Source organism: Dinoponera quadriceps, unplaced genomic scaffold, assembly GCF_001313825.1.
Source record: "Dinoponera quadriceps isolate SergipeBrazil2010 unplaced genomic scaffold, ASM131382v1 scaffold1872, whole genome shotgun sequence".
NCBI lineage: Eukaryota > Metazoa > Arthropoda > Insecta > Hymenoptera > Formicidae > Dinoponera > Dinoponera quadriceps.
Genome location: NW_014555944.1, coordinates 292,948 through 307,092, shown reverse-complemented (window position 1 = coordinate 307,092; position 14,145 = coordinate 292,948). Strand labels below are relative to the sequence as shown.

At 48.2% G+C, this 14,145-nt stretch overlaps 1 protein-coding gene across 1 annotated transcript in view; it reads right to left on the bottom strand.

Moving 5' to 3' along the window:
• Nucleotides 1-14,145, bottom strand: part of LOC106745958 (zinc finger protein castor homolog 1-like) — a 103,848-nt gene that overhangs the window by 35,835 nt on the left and 53,868 nt on the right. Inside the window, exons 5-6 of the mRNA XM_014622029.1 lie at nucleotides 7,589-8,043; nucleotides 3,238-3,301 (exon numbers count right to left, since the gene is read on the bottom strand). Coding sequence (XP_014477515.1) covers nucleotides 3,238-3,301; nucleotides 7,589-8,043 — 519 coding nt within the window. The remainder of the gene's footprint in view (nucleotides 1-3,237; nucleotides 3,302-7,588; nucleotides 8,044-14,145) is intronic.

Here is a 14,145-nt window from a genome sequence, read left to right as displayed (position 1 = left end):
CGGAGAGGGGGGAGGAGGGGGAGAGGGGGGTGAGTCTAAAGGGAGGCGGACGAGAGAGGAGAGTCGAAGACACTGCGAGAAAGAGAGAATAATGCGTTAAAGCAGCAACCAGCAACTACTCTAATTGGCCACTTTGTCCATTTATTCGATTTATTTAAATTATGGGACAATTGACAGTAGGCATTCTATTTTTTAAATCTCCCCGGCCAACCGGCTGATTGGGCGAGATTGGCGTGAGACACTGGCCCCACAGATTCCCCAGTTGTGGGCTTAATCAGCTTTGATTGCTAGCATCTCTCTCTCTCTCTCTCTCTCTCTCCCGCTCTCTCCCTCTCGTCGAGAGCCCGTGTCTCTTTCTCTCGGCGTTTTCTTTCTCTTTCTCTTTCCGCGTACTCATACATCTACGGTTCTATCCTCCTCTCGCGCACCCGCGTTCTCTTTCTCCCGTTGGCTCGCTTTGCTCCCCGTTCGTCTCATCATCCCTCCCTCTCCTCTCTATCTTTCTCTCTCTTTCTGATTCTGTCACTCAGTGGTCTGTCTGTCTTTGTCTCCTTTCGATGTGTCCCGCTTACGCCTGGAACGACGTACTACGTACATTTTATTTTATTCCATTTCGCAGTAGATCCCACCACGCGTTTAATATCGTCCGGTCGGCCGTCGATTGGCCGATCCGAAATTGTGGGAATATGTCGGTGGACGAGAAAATCCGACGGAGGCCGCCTACTCTCTCTTTCTCTACGCAACGTGTCCCCCATCGTCCCGAACGCCGTGATTTCCGTCGCGGGATCTTTGCATGCTTTCGACGGATGGGTGTCGCGATTTGCCGATCGCGGACTCGCCGTCGTGACGGATTCGCCAGCGTTTCCGAGGAAGGCAGCGCGCGTATCGATGGGAAAGACGGCGGCGGGAAATGATCGATTCGCCGGAAAAAGGCAAATATTTTATTACATAATACGAGATTCGATTCTCCGCTATCGCGAGCGAGTGAATGGTACATTGAGAAACCCATTCAGTTGTTCTCAATTGTTTGAAGCAAGCTTTGGTTTTCCGAGCGATTTGATTCTCTGAAACGAAAAAGATCCGGTGAGGAAAGCCAAAGCTTTGGTCCGGAAAACGAAATTTGGATTCTCACTGCCGAGACGTTTGTTCGCCCAAATCCAGACAAGAATTTGGTTTGAGCCAACCGAATGGGTTCCTCGGGGTAATTCCACTCAACCATTCAGACGCGACTTTCGCAATGCGACGATTGAATCGGAGGCGTTCTTTATCGCGGCGCATTTTCACTCCTCCGATAATGATAAAAAAACAAGATCTGCCGGAACACTTATCTTTTCCCATTGAGCAAATCTTTAGGTTGCGTGAGTGAAGTTCAAGGGACAGAGGGCACGCGCGTTCGGCAAATATCAGAACGGGGGAATATCGGCGAGTTTCTTTTGTCAACGCGGCCGAAGCAACCCCCCTCGAGGCCCCTCGTGGGAGCCGTTGGCACTCATCCCATTTCCTTGATAATTCCCATAATGCTGTGGGCGGATATTCCAATAAAGGGGGAACAGCCCCCGGGTACAAAACACTGAAAGCGACGGACGGCCGCGATTCGTCAGGTTGCCCACGATTCACGGGTTCGCGAGGATCGAGGAACGAGACGAATAAAGGCCGTAGGGAGAGCCGACGCGGTCCGCCGGCTTACGTATAGCTTCAGATTTGTCACATGGCACGCGGGAATGCGCGATAATCACTCAAAGATGCGGGCCCGCTGCGGGCGTGCGCGGGATGCGATTTCTCCGACCTGTTCCGCGCAGCGGCCGATTATGAATCCTCGTCGGAAAATCCCACCGCTTCGCGGCAGAAACGGAAATTGATTCCCGGGAAGAAACGTTTCGCAGCTGCGCAGCTTACCGCCGCGTTAAGTACGGGACGAAAGCAGGCGGTGACTGCCGCTGCACTCGGAAACGATTTTGCTCGAACAGCAAATTTTTGTTAATTCAGTGACAGCGTAAAAATTTGTTCGAATGGCAAACAATTGGTAACAATTGGCAAAGAATATTAACCCTTTGCACTCGAGGGCTCCGGAGCGGAGCCATTTAAAATTTGTCTTCAAACTCTTCAAACTCAAATGCAAATAGCAAAAGCGGAATATCCTATACACAGTAGTTTTTGTCTTTGTCCTTATGTTATGAACTGAAAGTTATTTGCATTGTCTCCATAGCGGAGCCCTCGAGTGCAAAGGGTTAAGAATGTTGATTTTTGATTAGGCCAACTAAGTTTTGTCACTGCCGCGACGACGTTTTGCTACAACAGAAAAACTATTTGTTCCGTGTAACAAATCTTTTTGCCGTCACTATATCAATAATTTGCTGTTCCGGAAAAATCTTTTCCTCCATACGGACGGAATTTGCATTCTTACACAATGAAAAAACATTTTGTAAAAATCGGTCCTTGTTGAAATTTTTGCGTTAAATTTTTAACATACCCGTGTGTTAATTTAACATATTATGTTTATGTTATCTCAACATCTTGCGTCGATATTCAACATATGAGCACAGAACGCGTCTGATGTTCCCTTTCTGGTTAACGCGATCAGATTTTGCCCGTGTAAATATTAAAATACTACAAGTTATACTTCGGTGTCGATTAACGTATTAATTTTATGTTAATTTCTGACACAATATTTGCGTTATTGTCCATTGAATTAACACGAAAATTTGTGCAGGTCGTTTGGGACACGCGTTAAATTAAGCACGAAATGTTTTACCGTGTAGTTTGACTGAAAACTCCGGCGCAACGATGTGATAACGATCGAAATCCCCAAGATAGGCGTCAACGGTGACGAAGCCTCTCTATTCTGATCCGATGCACCATCGACACGCGTCGGTTTGCGCTTCGCAGAAAATCCGCCGGCTCGATCCTGCCGCTTCCGCGCAGGCGGCCGCGACTTTTGGCGAACGCCGAGCGCATACCGATTATTTCTATCCCGACCGGCGTTAAAGGTCAACCGTCGCCGTGTACGATCGACAACAATGTCTCCGTTCTAATCATAGGTTCGCTCAAACGGTCAAAGCGGCCGATTACAAATCACCCGGTCTAACCAGATCGGACAGAGTTTCGCATCCCGCCGCCGTTGTCTTTTCCACCTCGTCCGTTGTTCGCGCTCGGGCAGGGTCATCGAACGCGGTAGTCTCGATTCGAATCTAATTACGATCCCGATAATTCCGTCAGCGGGAGGAAATAGTAACTCACCGGAAACCTTCGGGTCAGCTGCCTCCACCTTCATCGCCGCCAGGCTCGCTATTGTCGGCGGTACCTAAAAGAAATACATTACGATGTACAATGCACTGGCGCGCTCAGGGCCGTATGTGCGAGAGCGCGGGAAGAGAGGCGAAAGGGGAGCCGTCGCCCACGCGGCAGACGCGAGATGTTTCCGTAAACTTATCGCGCATCCGAAGGACTAGCCCGTTCCGCCGACTAATCGCGTTATGGCCTGAGGCCCCGTAATGGCCGCGTAATACCCCGACGTTAACCCCGCGCCCAGCTACCAAGTAATGAAATTACCCCACGGCCGCCTTAATTTCGAACAGCTAACTCTCATCGGGACGCGGCCTTCCGGAGCGACGGATGCCGAAATGAAAATCGGGAGACCCGAAGAAAGGCGGACACTGCCCGGCCGGTCCGAGGTAAGAGCGACACTTGTGCCGGAAGCCCCATCGCGGTGCAAATTATTCGAGTGCTGTACGATTTCCGAAGCCTTAGCTGAGATCCGTGCCGCGACGTCGTTGAATTTATGAACGGGATTGCTCCATCGCGCGCTAGGCCGTCGTCCCCCTTTTTTCCTCCTCGGCGTCGTCGAAAAATTACTTTCGACACCGGCCGTTCGTCGTCAAATTCAATCAAGCGCGGCGGCCTTCTCCGAGGAAATTTCAAGAGACTCGAGGTTCATTAGAACCCGTGGAAATTGTGGACTCATCGGAGACCCCGAACTTATTTTGCATAACTCTGAATACTTGACATAATCTGAATAACATGCAAGTATTCAAGATGTGCATAAATTGATGTATGAGCATAAATATTGATATTTTGTATCGATACGAATTGAAATTTATGATACAATGATACACCGATATATTGATTAGAAATATATCGACATCGGAAAATTACTAAATTTACTTTGTCGCTTACTTTTGTCCTTGTCTGTTGGATATCACTTTGGTCGTTGAATCATGACGAAATCCTAAATTCTATATGTCAGAGAGAAATCTGAGAACGGCCGACATTTTTTAACGAGCCTCCTGAGAAAGTGCGTGTTAAACTTCATATCGCGCGGCAACGTTGTACGCCGCATGGTTCGCGCGACTTCAATAATCCTTAATCAATGAAAAGGCCATATTAATGCCCGAAGACAGTATTTATAAAAGACCTTGAAATAATTATATATTTATGAGCGCCACTCAACAACAGCCAAATCGTACCTTTGGTTTGTATCGAATCAATTGATATCTAGACTTTAACCGATATGCCGCGATATTGAAGCTCAAGTATCGACGCACAATATCGAATATCAAACGACCGTGTATTAGAAATGGGCGATACGACGAAAAATGTCGATGCGCCAAAAATACGAGACAGCATTGGGATATTTTTATTTACGATACGACGTGTCGACACGAAATATCAATATTTTCCATTGTATCGCCCGTCCCTACCGTGTATAGATATTTCAAAGTATCAATACGAATCGGAACCGTCCCTAGCAGGTACGTAAATTTCAGTTACGCCGCGACGCTTCGTCGGCGTTGCATCAGCGCGCGCGCGCGCGCGCTCCGCCGGCCGGATTCTTTGTGCCCCGGGCTGTGAATTTCATTCCGCGGCGATCGCGGCGATCGAGCGTGCCCGGAACAATCGATTAATTCCGTCGAATCTAATAGAACTCGCCTCACGTACGTGACCATCGCGTTCCGGCGATTCTGCAATCTCTAATCGAACATTTATATTCCTCGTTCATAATTATCGGCGACGTTCCGTGCCCAATATTACGGATTGCGGCGTATCGCGCATAGCAATACGATCGGCCGGACAGGGTCGTCGGGAAAACTCTCTCTCTCTTTCTCTCTCGGGAAGAGAGCAGCGGCGAAATTGAGAACGCGTCTTCGGTCGATACCGATCCGACATTCGTCTCGAATTGATGCTCTTCCCCGTCGGCAGGTCGCGAAGAAATACGCGCGAGGAGAAAACGCGACGAAACGAATGGAAAATAATGTGCACCGCGATGTACATAATGCGGACGTATGCAAGGGAGGAGGGAAGGGGGGGGGGGCACGCAGGGGAAGAAGCACAGGGGGACGAAGAAAGAGAAAAAAATCGGAATAGGACACAAGGGTGGGGCGAAGAGTGCCGACGAGGAGGAAGAAGAGAATCGAAGAGGAGCGATAGAGAGAGGAGCAGAGAGGGGTAACGATAAGAGAAAGAACGACGAGGGGGAAGGGAAAGAGGAGGGCACGCCGATGAAGGAGGAGGTGGAGGAGGATGAGCGGAGCGGGGGTAGCGCGCGCGCAGACGATAGGGACGACGGAGGGGGGAGGGGGGAGCTGTACGCGAGAGAGTATAGAGGCATATATGAGAAAACAATAGAGCTGATTTGCAAACAATAGAATAACGTTAAGACTCGAGTATTATACGCCGTTGTTACTTCTTGTGCCATAACGCCGGAGAGCATATGCCCATTAATATTCAAAAGCGAAAATAATGTAAACGACACGAGAAAAATCGGGGGAATAATTTCAATTCTCCCCGTATGGGATTCCACAGCAGCGATCCCATAGTCGGATCGTCGTCCGCGCGCGGCCTCCGTGTCTTCGCTTCGGCGTGCCACGGCGTACACGGACCTCACCTGGCGCGCTCGTCGTGAAAACGCGTCGTTGATAACGGCATTACGATAACGAGATCGAGCTCTGAATACCGTGGTCGGAGCGGCGATCGTGTAACCTCCAGATTTTTCCCTTTTCACTTTTCGCTCATCCTGATTCCGCGTGAACTTTTTACGAAGAGTCGCGGAGAGATCGCGGCTGAATGCGCGGCGAGTGAAATCCGTTAAACTCGAATTAGTTAATTAGTACCTCGGATTGGAATGCCGCGTTACTCGTTCTTAAAATGGTTACATGCAGACATGAACTAATTCTGGTTTGTGAATGTGAAGGAATATACTATACGCATACACCAATGCTGAAAAATATCTAGATTTAGCTAGAATTTCACTAGAATTTCCGTATTCAGCTCTCGAGGCGAGAAAGTGTCGCAATCTTACAGTTCGGAAAGTTACACGATTGCTGAAGTCGCTGAGTTCACGTGAAACTTCTCACGTTTCCGTCGTAGAGAAAAATTACGTGATCGCAGATGTGCGGTCGATTCGATATTTCAGAACGACTGGATTTTCTCTTATGGCAAAATTCGAAATTCTGAACTTTGATCCGCGAGTGATATTTTCATCGTCTATCCTGCGGCTAGGAGATTTCAGAGACAACCGGGACAACAGTCCGGAAATGAGAGAGACTCGATTAATAAAGAAAGGCTCGGAGGCATTCGACGCGGGAGTGATGTCTAAGCGGCGAGGTCTATATTGACTTTTATTACGACGTAACACAACCGATTGTTCGTCGCACACGATTCTGAGAACCTCTGAATTATTCCAGCACAATTAAGCTCACACAGCTCCCGGTTTGTAACTTTACGATCTGACGATGGTCAAGAGTTGTCGGAATACGACGATGACTCACCGCCGTATTGTTTTCGGACAGCTTGCGATCGTTTCTCTCTTTACGCAACACCTAGCGGCTACTCGACGCTACTTCAATTTTAACAAATCGCTCGATCATCGATCGCTCGCAACCTTGAGTAACCTCCGCGATCAGCACTACGAATTGGCATCCGTAGTACCGCGATCATTTCACCGTAACGCGACTGTCACTGTGAAGTTTCAGGAGAGTCCTTGAAAAAATGTATGGACTTCGGACTAAGTAAGGGTCTTAGCAGAACGGCTGACTTATCGGCTCAAGACAATGCTTTATGCCTTAAGTCTTTGTCTTTGAATAACGTACGAATGATGGTCTTGTGTCTCGAGTCTTAAACTAAAACAACCGTCCTGTTCAACATTTCCTGGTGGATTCCCACAGAAATCCAACGGAGCTCGTGTGAATCCACATAAATTCCTATCTGGGATTTGGGTTTTTGCAAATCCCCAGGAAACAAACGTGGAATTCTATGTGGATTTTCTATATTGATTCCCATCTGGTTTCATTCAACAGGTCGTTCCGTTTGTGACTGATAACAAACTGCTGGTGTAATAAAAAATGTAAAATAGAAGATAATTTAGGGATAATTTAGATAATTTAGATTTAAAGATTGAGGGCATGAAACATTTAAAAATACAAGTTAGCCATTCTGTTAAGAGCTTAATATGCCCGTGAGAGAGATCGTGCCGTTGATTTGATTTACAATCACGGCTGGAATACGGACGAGGAACTCCACAGGATGAAGGATTCGGTCGAAGGAGGTGTTCGTTAAAAAAGACAATAGAATGTTACTTCCAAAAAAGACTCACCCTAGCATCCTCGGGCTCCTCCCGCCTCACGTTCTGAAAGAGCACGCTGCCCATCTGAACCTGCAGATTCTGCTGCAGCAGCTGCGCCAACTGCGGATTCTGCGACAGGATCGCGGGATTCTGCTGCAGCAGTTGCGCCAGCGCCGGGTTCTGCACCAGTATTTGATTCAGGGACGAGTTCGCCATGGCGTGCAGGGAATGTTGTTGCTGCTCTTGCGACTGGTGCTGTTTTGGCTGTTGCTGTTGATGATGTTGCTGGGACTGCTGCTGCTGTTGTTGCGACTGCTGTTGCTGCTGTAGACTCGGCGAATTCGCGTTTGACGTTTGGCAGGACTGCGACAGGTTGCCGAGGGGTGGAATCGCGCGCTGAGGACTTTGTGGGGTGTGCGGAGGCGTGGGTGGACTTCCGGGGGCCATCGAGGAGGCGTCTTTCTCTTCCTTCACTTTCATCTTTCCTGCAAAGAATAAAATATCTTCCAACGTAATCCGCCGAGCACGAAATCATTTTATATTATAAAGATCGTGCTTTCTCTCTCTCTCTCTCTCTCTCTCCCTCCTTCTTTCTCTCTCAACTCTCTCGACTAGATATTGTCAAAATTCCTCTCTCCACTTTCTCATAATTGCTCAACGAAAACATATCAACTCCTATTTACGCAATTATAAAAAAACAGAAAATATAAATTATTATTTGACGATCAGCGTACTAATAAGTTTCTGTAGATTTAAGATTGAAGAACATTCTCTTTAATCTTGAGATAAATATAATGCGTAAAAATAGATTTGATAAAGTCGCGTGGAATCGATATTGCGGACTCAGCGGTTTCGCAATTAATGACGAAGCTGTTCCGCTATTGATAGCACGCTTATAATAATAATGTGATATTTTTTCTCGAGAAATCCAAGGTCCACACAATACGTATTATTGGAACTAACCCGGCAGTGGGGAGACGAACGAGCGTCGACGTATCAACGTTATCGGAGCGTTTTCATGGTTCCCCGCGGGACTTAACGAGAGCCGCGGAATCCATAACCGTGCGATCCATAAAATAGTTAACTTTGGCTGCTTATCGGGGTCGACTACGACGAACGGGGCCGACTTTTTCTAAACTCGTCGAGCCGAGGCGAGCGAAAGCAATCAAAACGCTCGCACTTGGTCGTGTGTTACTTATTGAAGAGCGAATTGCCGTCGGACCACTAGCGAAATTCGCGTTTGCCCTCGATAAGAGGAGAGCTAATAGAGCCCGGTGATATATATAATCTCCCGAGCTAAACAAACGCGAAAACTTTGCGCTCTGAAAATGCTGGGCTGTCGATAACGGGCGTTATAAAGTCACCAGCTATCGGTCAGAAATGATTGACTCGGTCAATTCATAATTACTAAGTCGGATTATCATCTTCAATTATCGCTGCGGCCGGAAATGTTTCTGTTCCGCGAGTATTGTTCCGGTTAACAAGGAGGAGAATTGATTAAGCGAAATCTCGAAGGACAGTGTGCGCCTCGTTTTATCTACTTGCTTATTTACTTGCGGATCTCTAAAGACTTTCCGAACTGCGATATTCGCCGGAATACCGGCGAGACTGATTCTCCGATTACCTGGATTTTTCCATGATTTCGGGAATATTTTACAGGGGGGCAATGGGCTTCCGGATTGGTCCCAGGGTACGAGGAATAGGCGGTGATTCCACCGGGAGTTCGTGATGCGGTTGCTATAAGGCATTAAGAGGGAGACCGCGCGGGGTAAGTTTTTTTTCTTCGGTTCAAAGTCGTGAAATTGAGACGTCTCGATTCTAAAAGCCGCGTAATCGACTGCTAGCAGGTACATCTGCCAGTTGAATTATATTCTACAGAGGGGAAAAATATAAAAAAAGCTCGTAACATCGTTGGATGCCCTATTGGCTTCCATTACTTGTCAAATTTATCGATATATTCTTTATTAAAAGATTTATTTGAATTTATGTATGAAACTATATTCCCTAATGAATTGATAAATAATCTCAGCATAATCTCTCAATTCGCCAAAATTCTCATATTAACCAATCGTGGCTTTATGAATCATTTTACACGAAAATAATTTACAAATTACTTAGATATTAATTAATTTATATGTGATTCGATATTCAAAAAAAGTGTAAGATTCCAATCTTCGGCAAAATTTTTACCTGGAGAAATATGTACACAGAGTGCAGAGTACACAGAGAAATACGTTTCTTTAGATTTAGTATACATGTTTATTTGACATGGATTTGTTTAAACAACATAATTTAATATCAAATATTATTTGGTTTGAGAGAAAGTGTTGTTTTACCAGAGTAAGACATGTTGTTTGATAGAAAACGGTATTATTTAGAGAAAATAATATTTAATTTTCAATAAAAGAAAAATTTTTTTAATTATATATCAAATATATAATATTCCGTCGAAACAAAGAAGTTTTTAAATATTTTTTACAATATCATTTCTTTCAAATAATTGATTATTTGTGACAACCATTGTAATGTTTCGATGAAAACACAAGAAATATGTTAGGTAACGTAAGGATATTTATTATTTGAAAAACCAAGCAATCCCGTGTGTTTAATCAAACCTTCGCTTGTTTGCTTCATTCCAAAAGTTCAATTCGTTTCAATGAAAGAAATTTTATTAAATCCAAAGAGACGTTTTTGCCCGTGTAACAGAAATATATAGTTACGGAGAAAAGGTTCTACTCGCGAAAATAGTTGGATGATTACGGCGGCTGAGGGTTGTTTTTGGCGGTTGCCTCCACCCTGCGGCTATAATCCGCGGTACCAGGTAGATAGGATGCGTTTCATTCGCGCAAGTAAACCCTGAGAACGTCGAGGCCCGCGATCCCGGAGATTACCTGCAGTTTTCGCTCGCAGGTGAGGAATGAGGAAACTAGAGAAGAGCATAATGCAAGGAGACTCAGGAAAGGGCTTAAAGACCCTTTGCTCGAGAGCGAGAAAGAATCAGCGGGACCCCCCGCCCAGGGGTGCATCGGGCTTCGCCGAAGGTTAGATCGATGATGTCTGGTAAAATTACGAAACCCCTTGGATCTCTTTTTTTTCCCCCGATTTATCCTTCCTCCGTTTCTCGCGGTTCGGCTCTCCTTTCGCTCTTTCACGCGCTTTCCGCTGCTCTCTTCCTTTTCTTTTTTTCGTCGCGCGAATGGAGCGTCCTATATCGCGATGGATGGCGGTCGTTCGCCATCGTTCGCGAAACGGCCTACGGCGGTTTCGTCACTCGATGAAAAATGACTGTCCCGTCATAACGCGGACTCCCCCGAAGGACGGAAAAATGATGCGCGCTGTGGGAAAGTTCTCGCACGGAATATGTGCCTACGGCGTGTTCCCCGAGCGCAATTTCGATTCCGCACCTTCCGAGTGTCCCGACTGAACATCAAGAATCTCGTATGATTAATGCAGAATTTTATGATTAATAAACGGCATAATGCGCGGAGAAGGGGCGCGGCAAATAGCGCAAAACGAGCTCTCGGCGCTCGTTCCGCTATTAAATGAATTCTCATCCTCGTGAGGGAGAGATTCCTGAAGAATCGCATGCGTACACGCGTCTCGCTGTATCTCGCTCGCGGCCAGGTCCTTAAATCGACTCGATTTTTAAGGCCCGGTCCGGAGAAGGTACCGCGCCGCGGGGATCCTGTGTTTCTCTTCCTCTGGAGACGTTCTTCCTTTCGTCTCTGCTCCAAATCGCCTCGCCACAGCGGCGAGTCATATTCCATCGATACACAATCGCGGCAGAAAAACGCATTACGATGAGTCATCCGGCCGAGATTCCTCATTTATAACGCGTCAGGCGAAATGTAGCGTACTTTGATAAGTAAACGAGAACGCATCCGTTGCCCGAAGGCAATCGGCACAATTATTCACGAAGTGGGAATCGATTATTATTATTGAGAAAAAGTATCTCTTCCAAGAAAGTTCACCTTGGAAGCGCGCGCGAAGACACAATGTTAAATGTTCCCCTTTCAAAGTTCAAAGTTCTTCTTTCACGAAGAAAGGCATGGAACTCGACATCGGAAATTTCAGCTAAACAATAAAATGTCCACGATCGAAAATGTTTACAACAGGATTTGATTGATATATTTCACAAGTAATTGCCTATTTTCAGGGCCATTGTTATTAAGCATTTATTTGTATTTCTATAATCCAATGTTTTTATAATATATCAATTCATTAATCTCGTCGATATATTGTATCGAGGGGAGAATCTCCAGTTGTTAATAACTGAAATAAAATGAAGCGGAACGTGGGAATATAAAATATTTTCCAGATTCCGGCGAGACTCGCAAGACCTCGAGGTTACTCGGAAATTCGCGTCCGTTATCGGCGTATCGGCGCCACGAACTCAACGGAATCCCCGGATAATAAAATAATCGACATCACTCGGATACGCTCGGTGCTCAAATTAGAGACAGCGACTGACATCCGACCCTCTAACCTCGGAAGTCGCGCGCCTAACGGGGGAAGAAAGGAGGAAGGGCGCCGAGACCTCGAGCGACGTGTCCTCGAGCCCATTTTTACGAGATACTTAAACCTTTAAACGGGCGCACCGCTCAGGTCAAATCGGAGAGAGGACGCGTTCTCGGATTTCAAATTTCGCAGGGAAATCGGTTAACCCCCGAGATCGACTGCGACCGCTCGGTCTTAGCGAGGGGTGGCCGCGATTTTTCTCAGGGGTTAAATCGACCGTGCTCCTCGGTGAGAGAGTTTCGCGCTTTTTTTTTTCGCCGACCCTCCACGAGGAGTCGCGCGCAGGTACGTGTCGGTCTACCTGCACGAGTCCGTCCCTCCGGGAAAGCCCGAAAACCGGGGTATCGCTGGGGTGGAAACAAGGCGAGACGGACGGGGGAAAAAAAGCGAAAGGAAACCGGGAGATTACGTGAAGTCTCGCGGGAGAAATACACACGCGAAGGGACTCACCTCGCGCGCACCTTTCCGTATCGTTTTTATCTCGACGGCGCCTGCGGGCCCTGCTCGCCCTTCGGCGTCCGGGCCGCGCGAGGGTAACGAAACAGGGGTAAAAGTGAGTTAATAGTCGGTAAAACGCCGTTCTCCCTGTGACCCGCAGGGGTTACGTGCGCGCCGAGGGTGAGCCGCGCTTCTCTCTCTCTCTCTCTCGCTTCCATTCTCACCCCGCGGATGGATAGTCCTCCCTGCTCGCGGGAGAATCGGAAGGGTCGAAAGGTGGCCGCGCGCTCTTCCGCGATGCTGCGTCTCGGCAAAGAGGAAAACCGAGACGGCAGACTCCTTTCGTCCAGAAATCCGAGTAATCGTCGTCGCCCGCTTCCTGCAGGAGATTCGTTCTCTCTGTCTCTCTCTCTCTTCCGCTCCACTCGTTCTCGAATTTCCGCGTGAGAACGCGGCGCGAACGGATCGGCGGCGAATGCGTGGCACGCAGTGTACGATAAGAAGAAAAGAAGTGTGCGTGTGTAATACACGCGAATTTAGGTGTCCCGAGACACGACGAACGGTGAAACTGAAGCCGATAACGCGCCACTCGATCGCGCCGACTCGCTCGCCGTGTGATACGGCGCGGGTCGCGCGCGTCGTTAGGTAAATTCGGTATTCCAAACACAAAAGTAAGATCATCACCGGCGGGGGCTTCGGTTTTCTTCTTTCTCGTCAGAATCGAATTTCGAGCGCGTCGTCCTCGTGTAACGAAACACGCTCGCTCGCTCGGAAGCCTCGCGTTACGCGTGCCTACCCGCGTACGTGGAAGCGTCTCCAACCCGGAATCGGTCGGCGACCAACGAGCAGGTCCGTCCGAGGGAGCGGTCGACGTCCTGAAGGAGAGAGGCGCTCTCGAACGCTCCGTGATAAATCGCCGATTCTCTATCGGCTCGTCATAATCGAGGACGATATATATCGAGCGGGGCGAATGCGCCGGCGTCATTAGAGGCCGAGCCCTTCGCGTCTGGACGGGGGCGCCCGGCGAGTATAAAAGAGCAACGCTCGCAAATCCGCCGAGGCGACTTTCGGAGAACGCCTGATTCGACGATTTATGTCGCGGCCGAACGGCCGCTTCGTGACGAGCCACCTCTTCGCCGGGGCCGCGTTCACGCGCGAGACCGGAGGATTGATGCGCGTCGTTCCGCCGACTTTTTATCACCGCCCTCGGCCGAAGAAAGCAGGAATCTCCCCGGATGGGCGCGGTGTAACGTTTCCAAATTTTAATATTTAACGTCCAGACGGGGGCCAGATCGGGCCAACCGCGAGATAAAGAACGCAGGGCCCCGCGGGGTCCATTTTTAACACCTAACAGAAGTCGAGATGGCCAGCCGTGATTAGCCTTCTCCCCGGGACCGATGGGCCCCGGCGCATTATCCGGTGAGAAATTGGCGGCCGTTCGTTTCTTTGTTCCAAGCGATTTTTTATTGACTCAAATTCCGGAAAAAAAGGAGAGACAGCCGGGCAGATGGGGAAGCGGTGGACGTCGGAGGGCGCGAGGGGGCCTACGAAATGGCGGTTTAGAGTCCCGCGGTGCTGCGTGTGGGAGGCGGTTGAGCGGATGAACGAGATAGAAAAGACGAGCGGAGAGG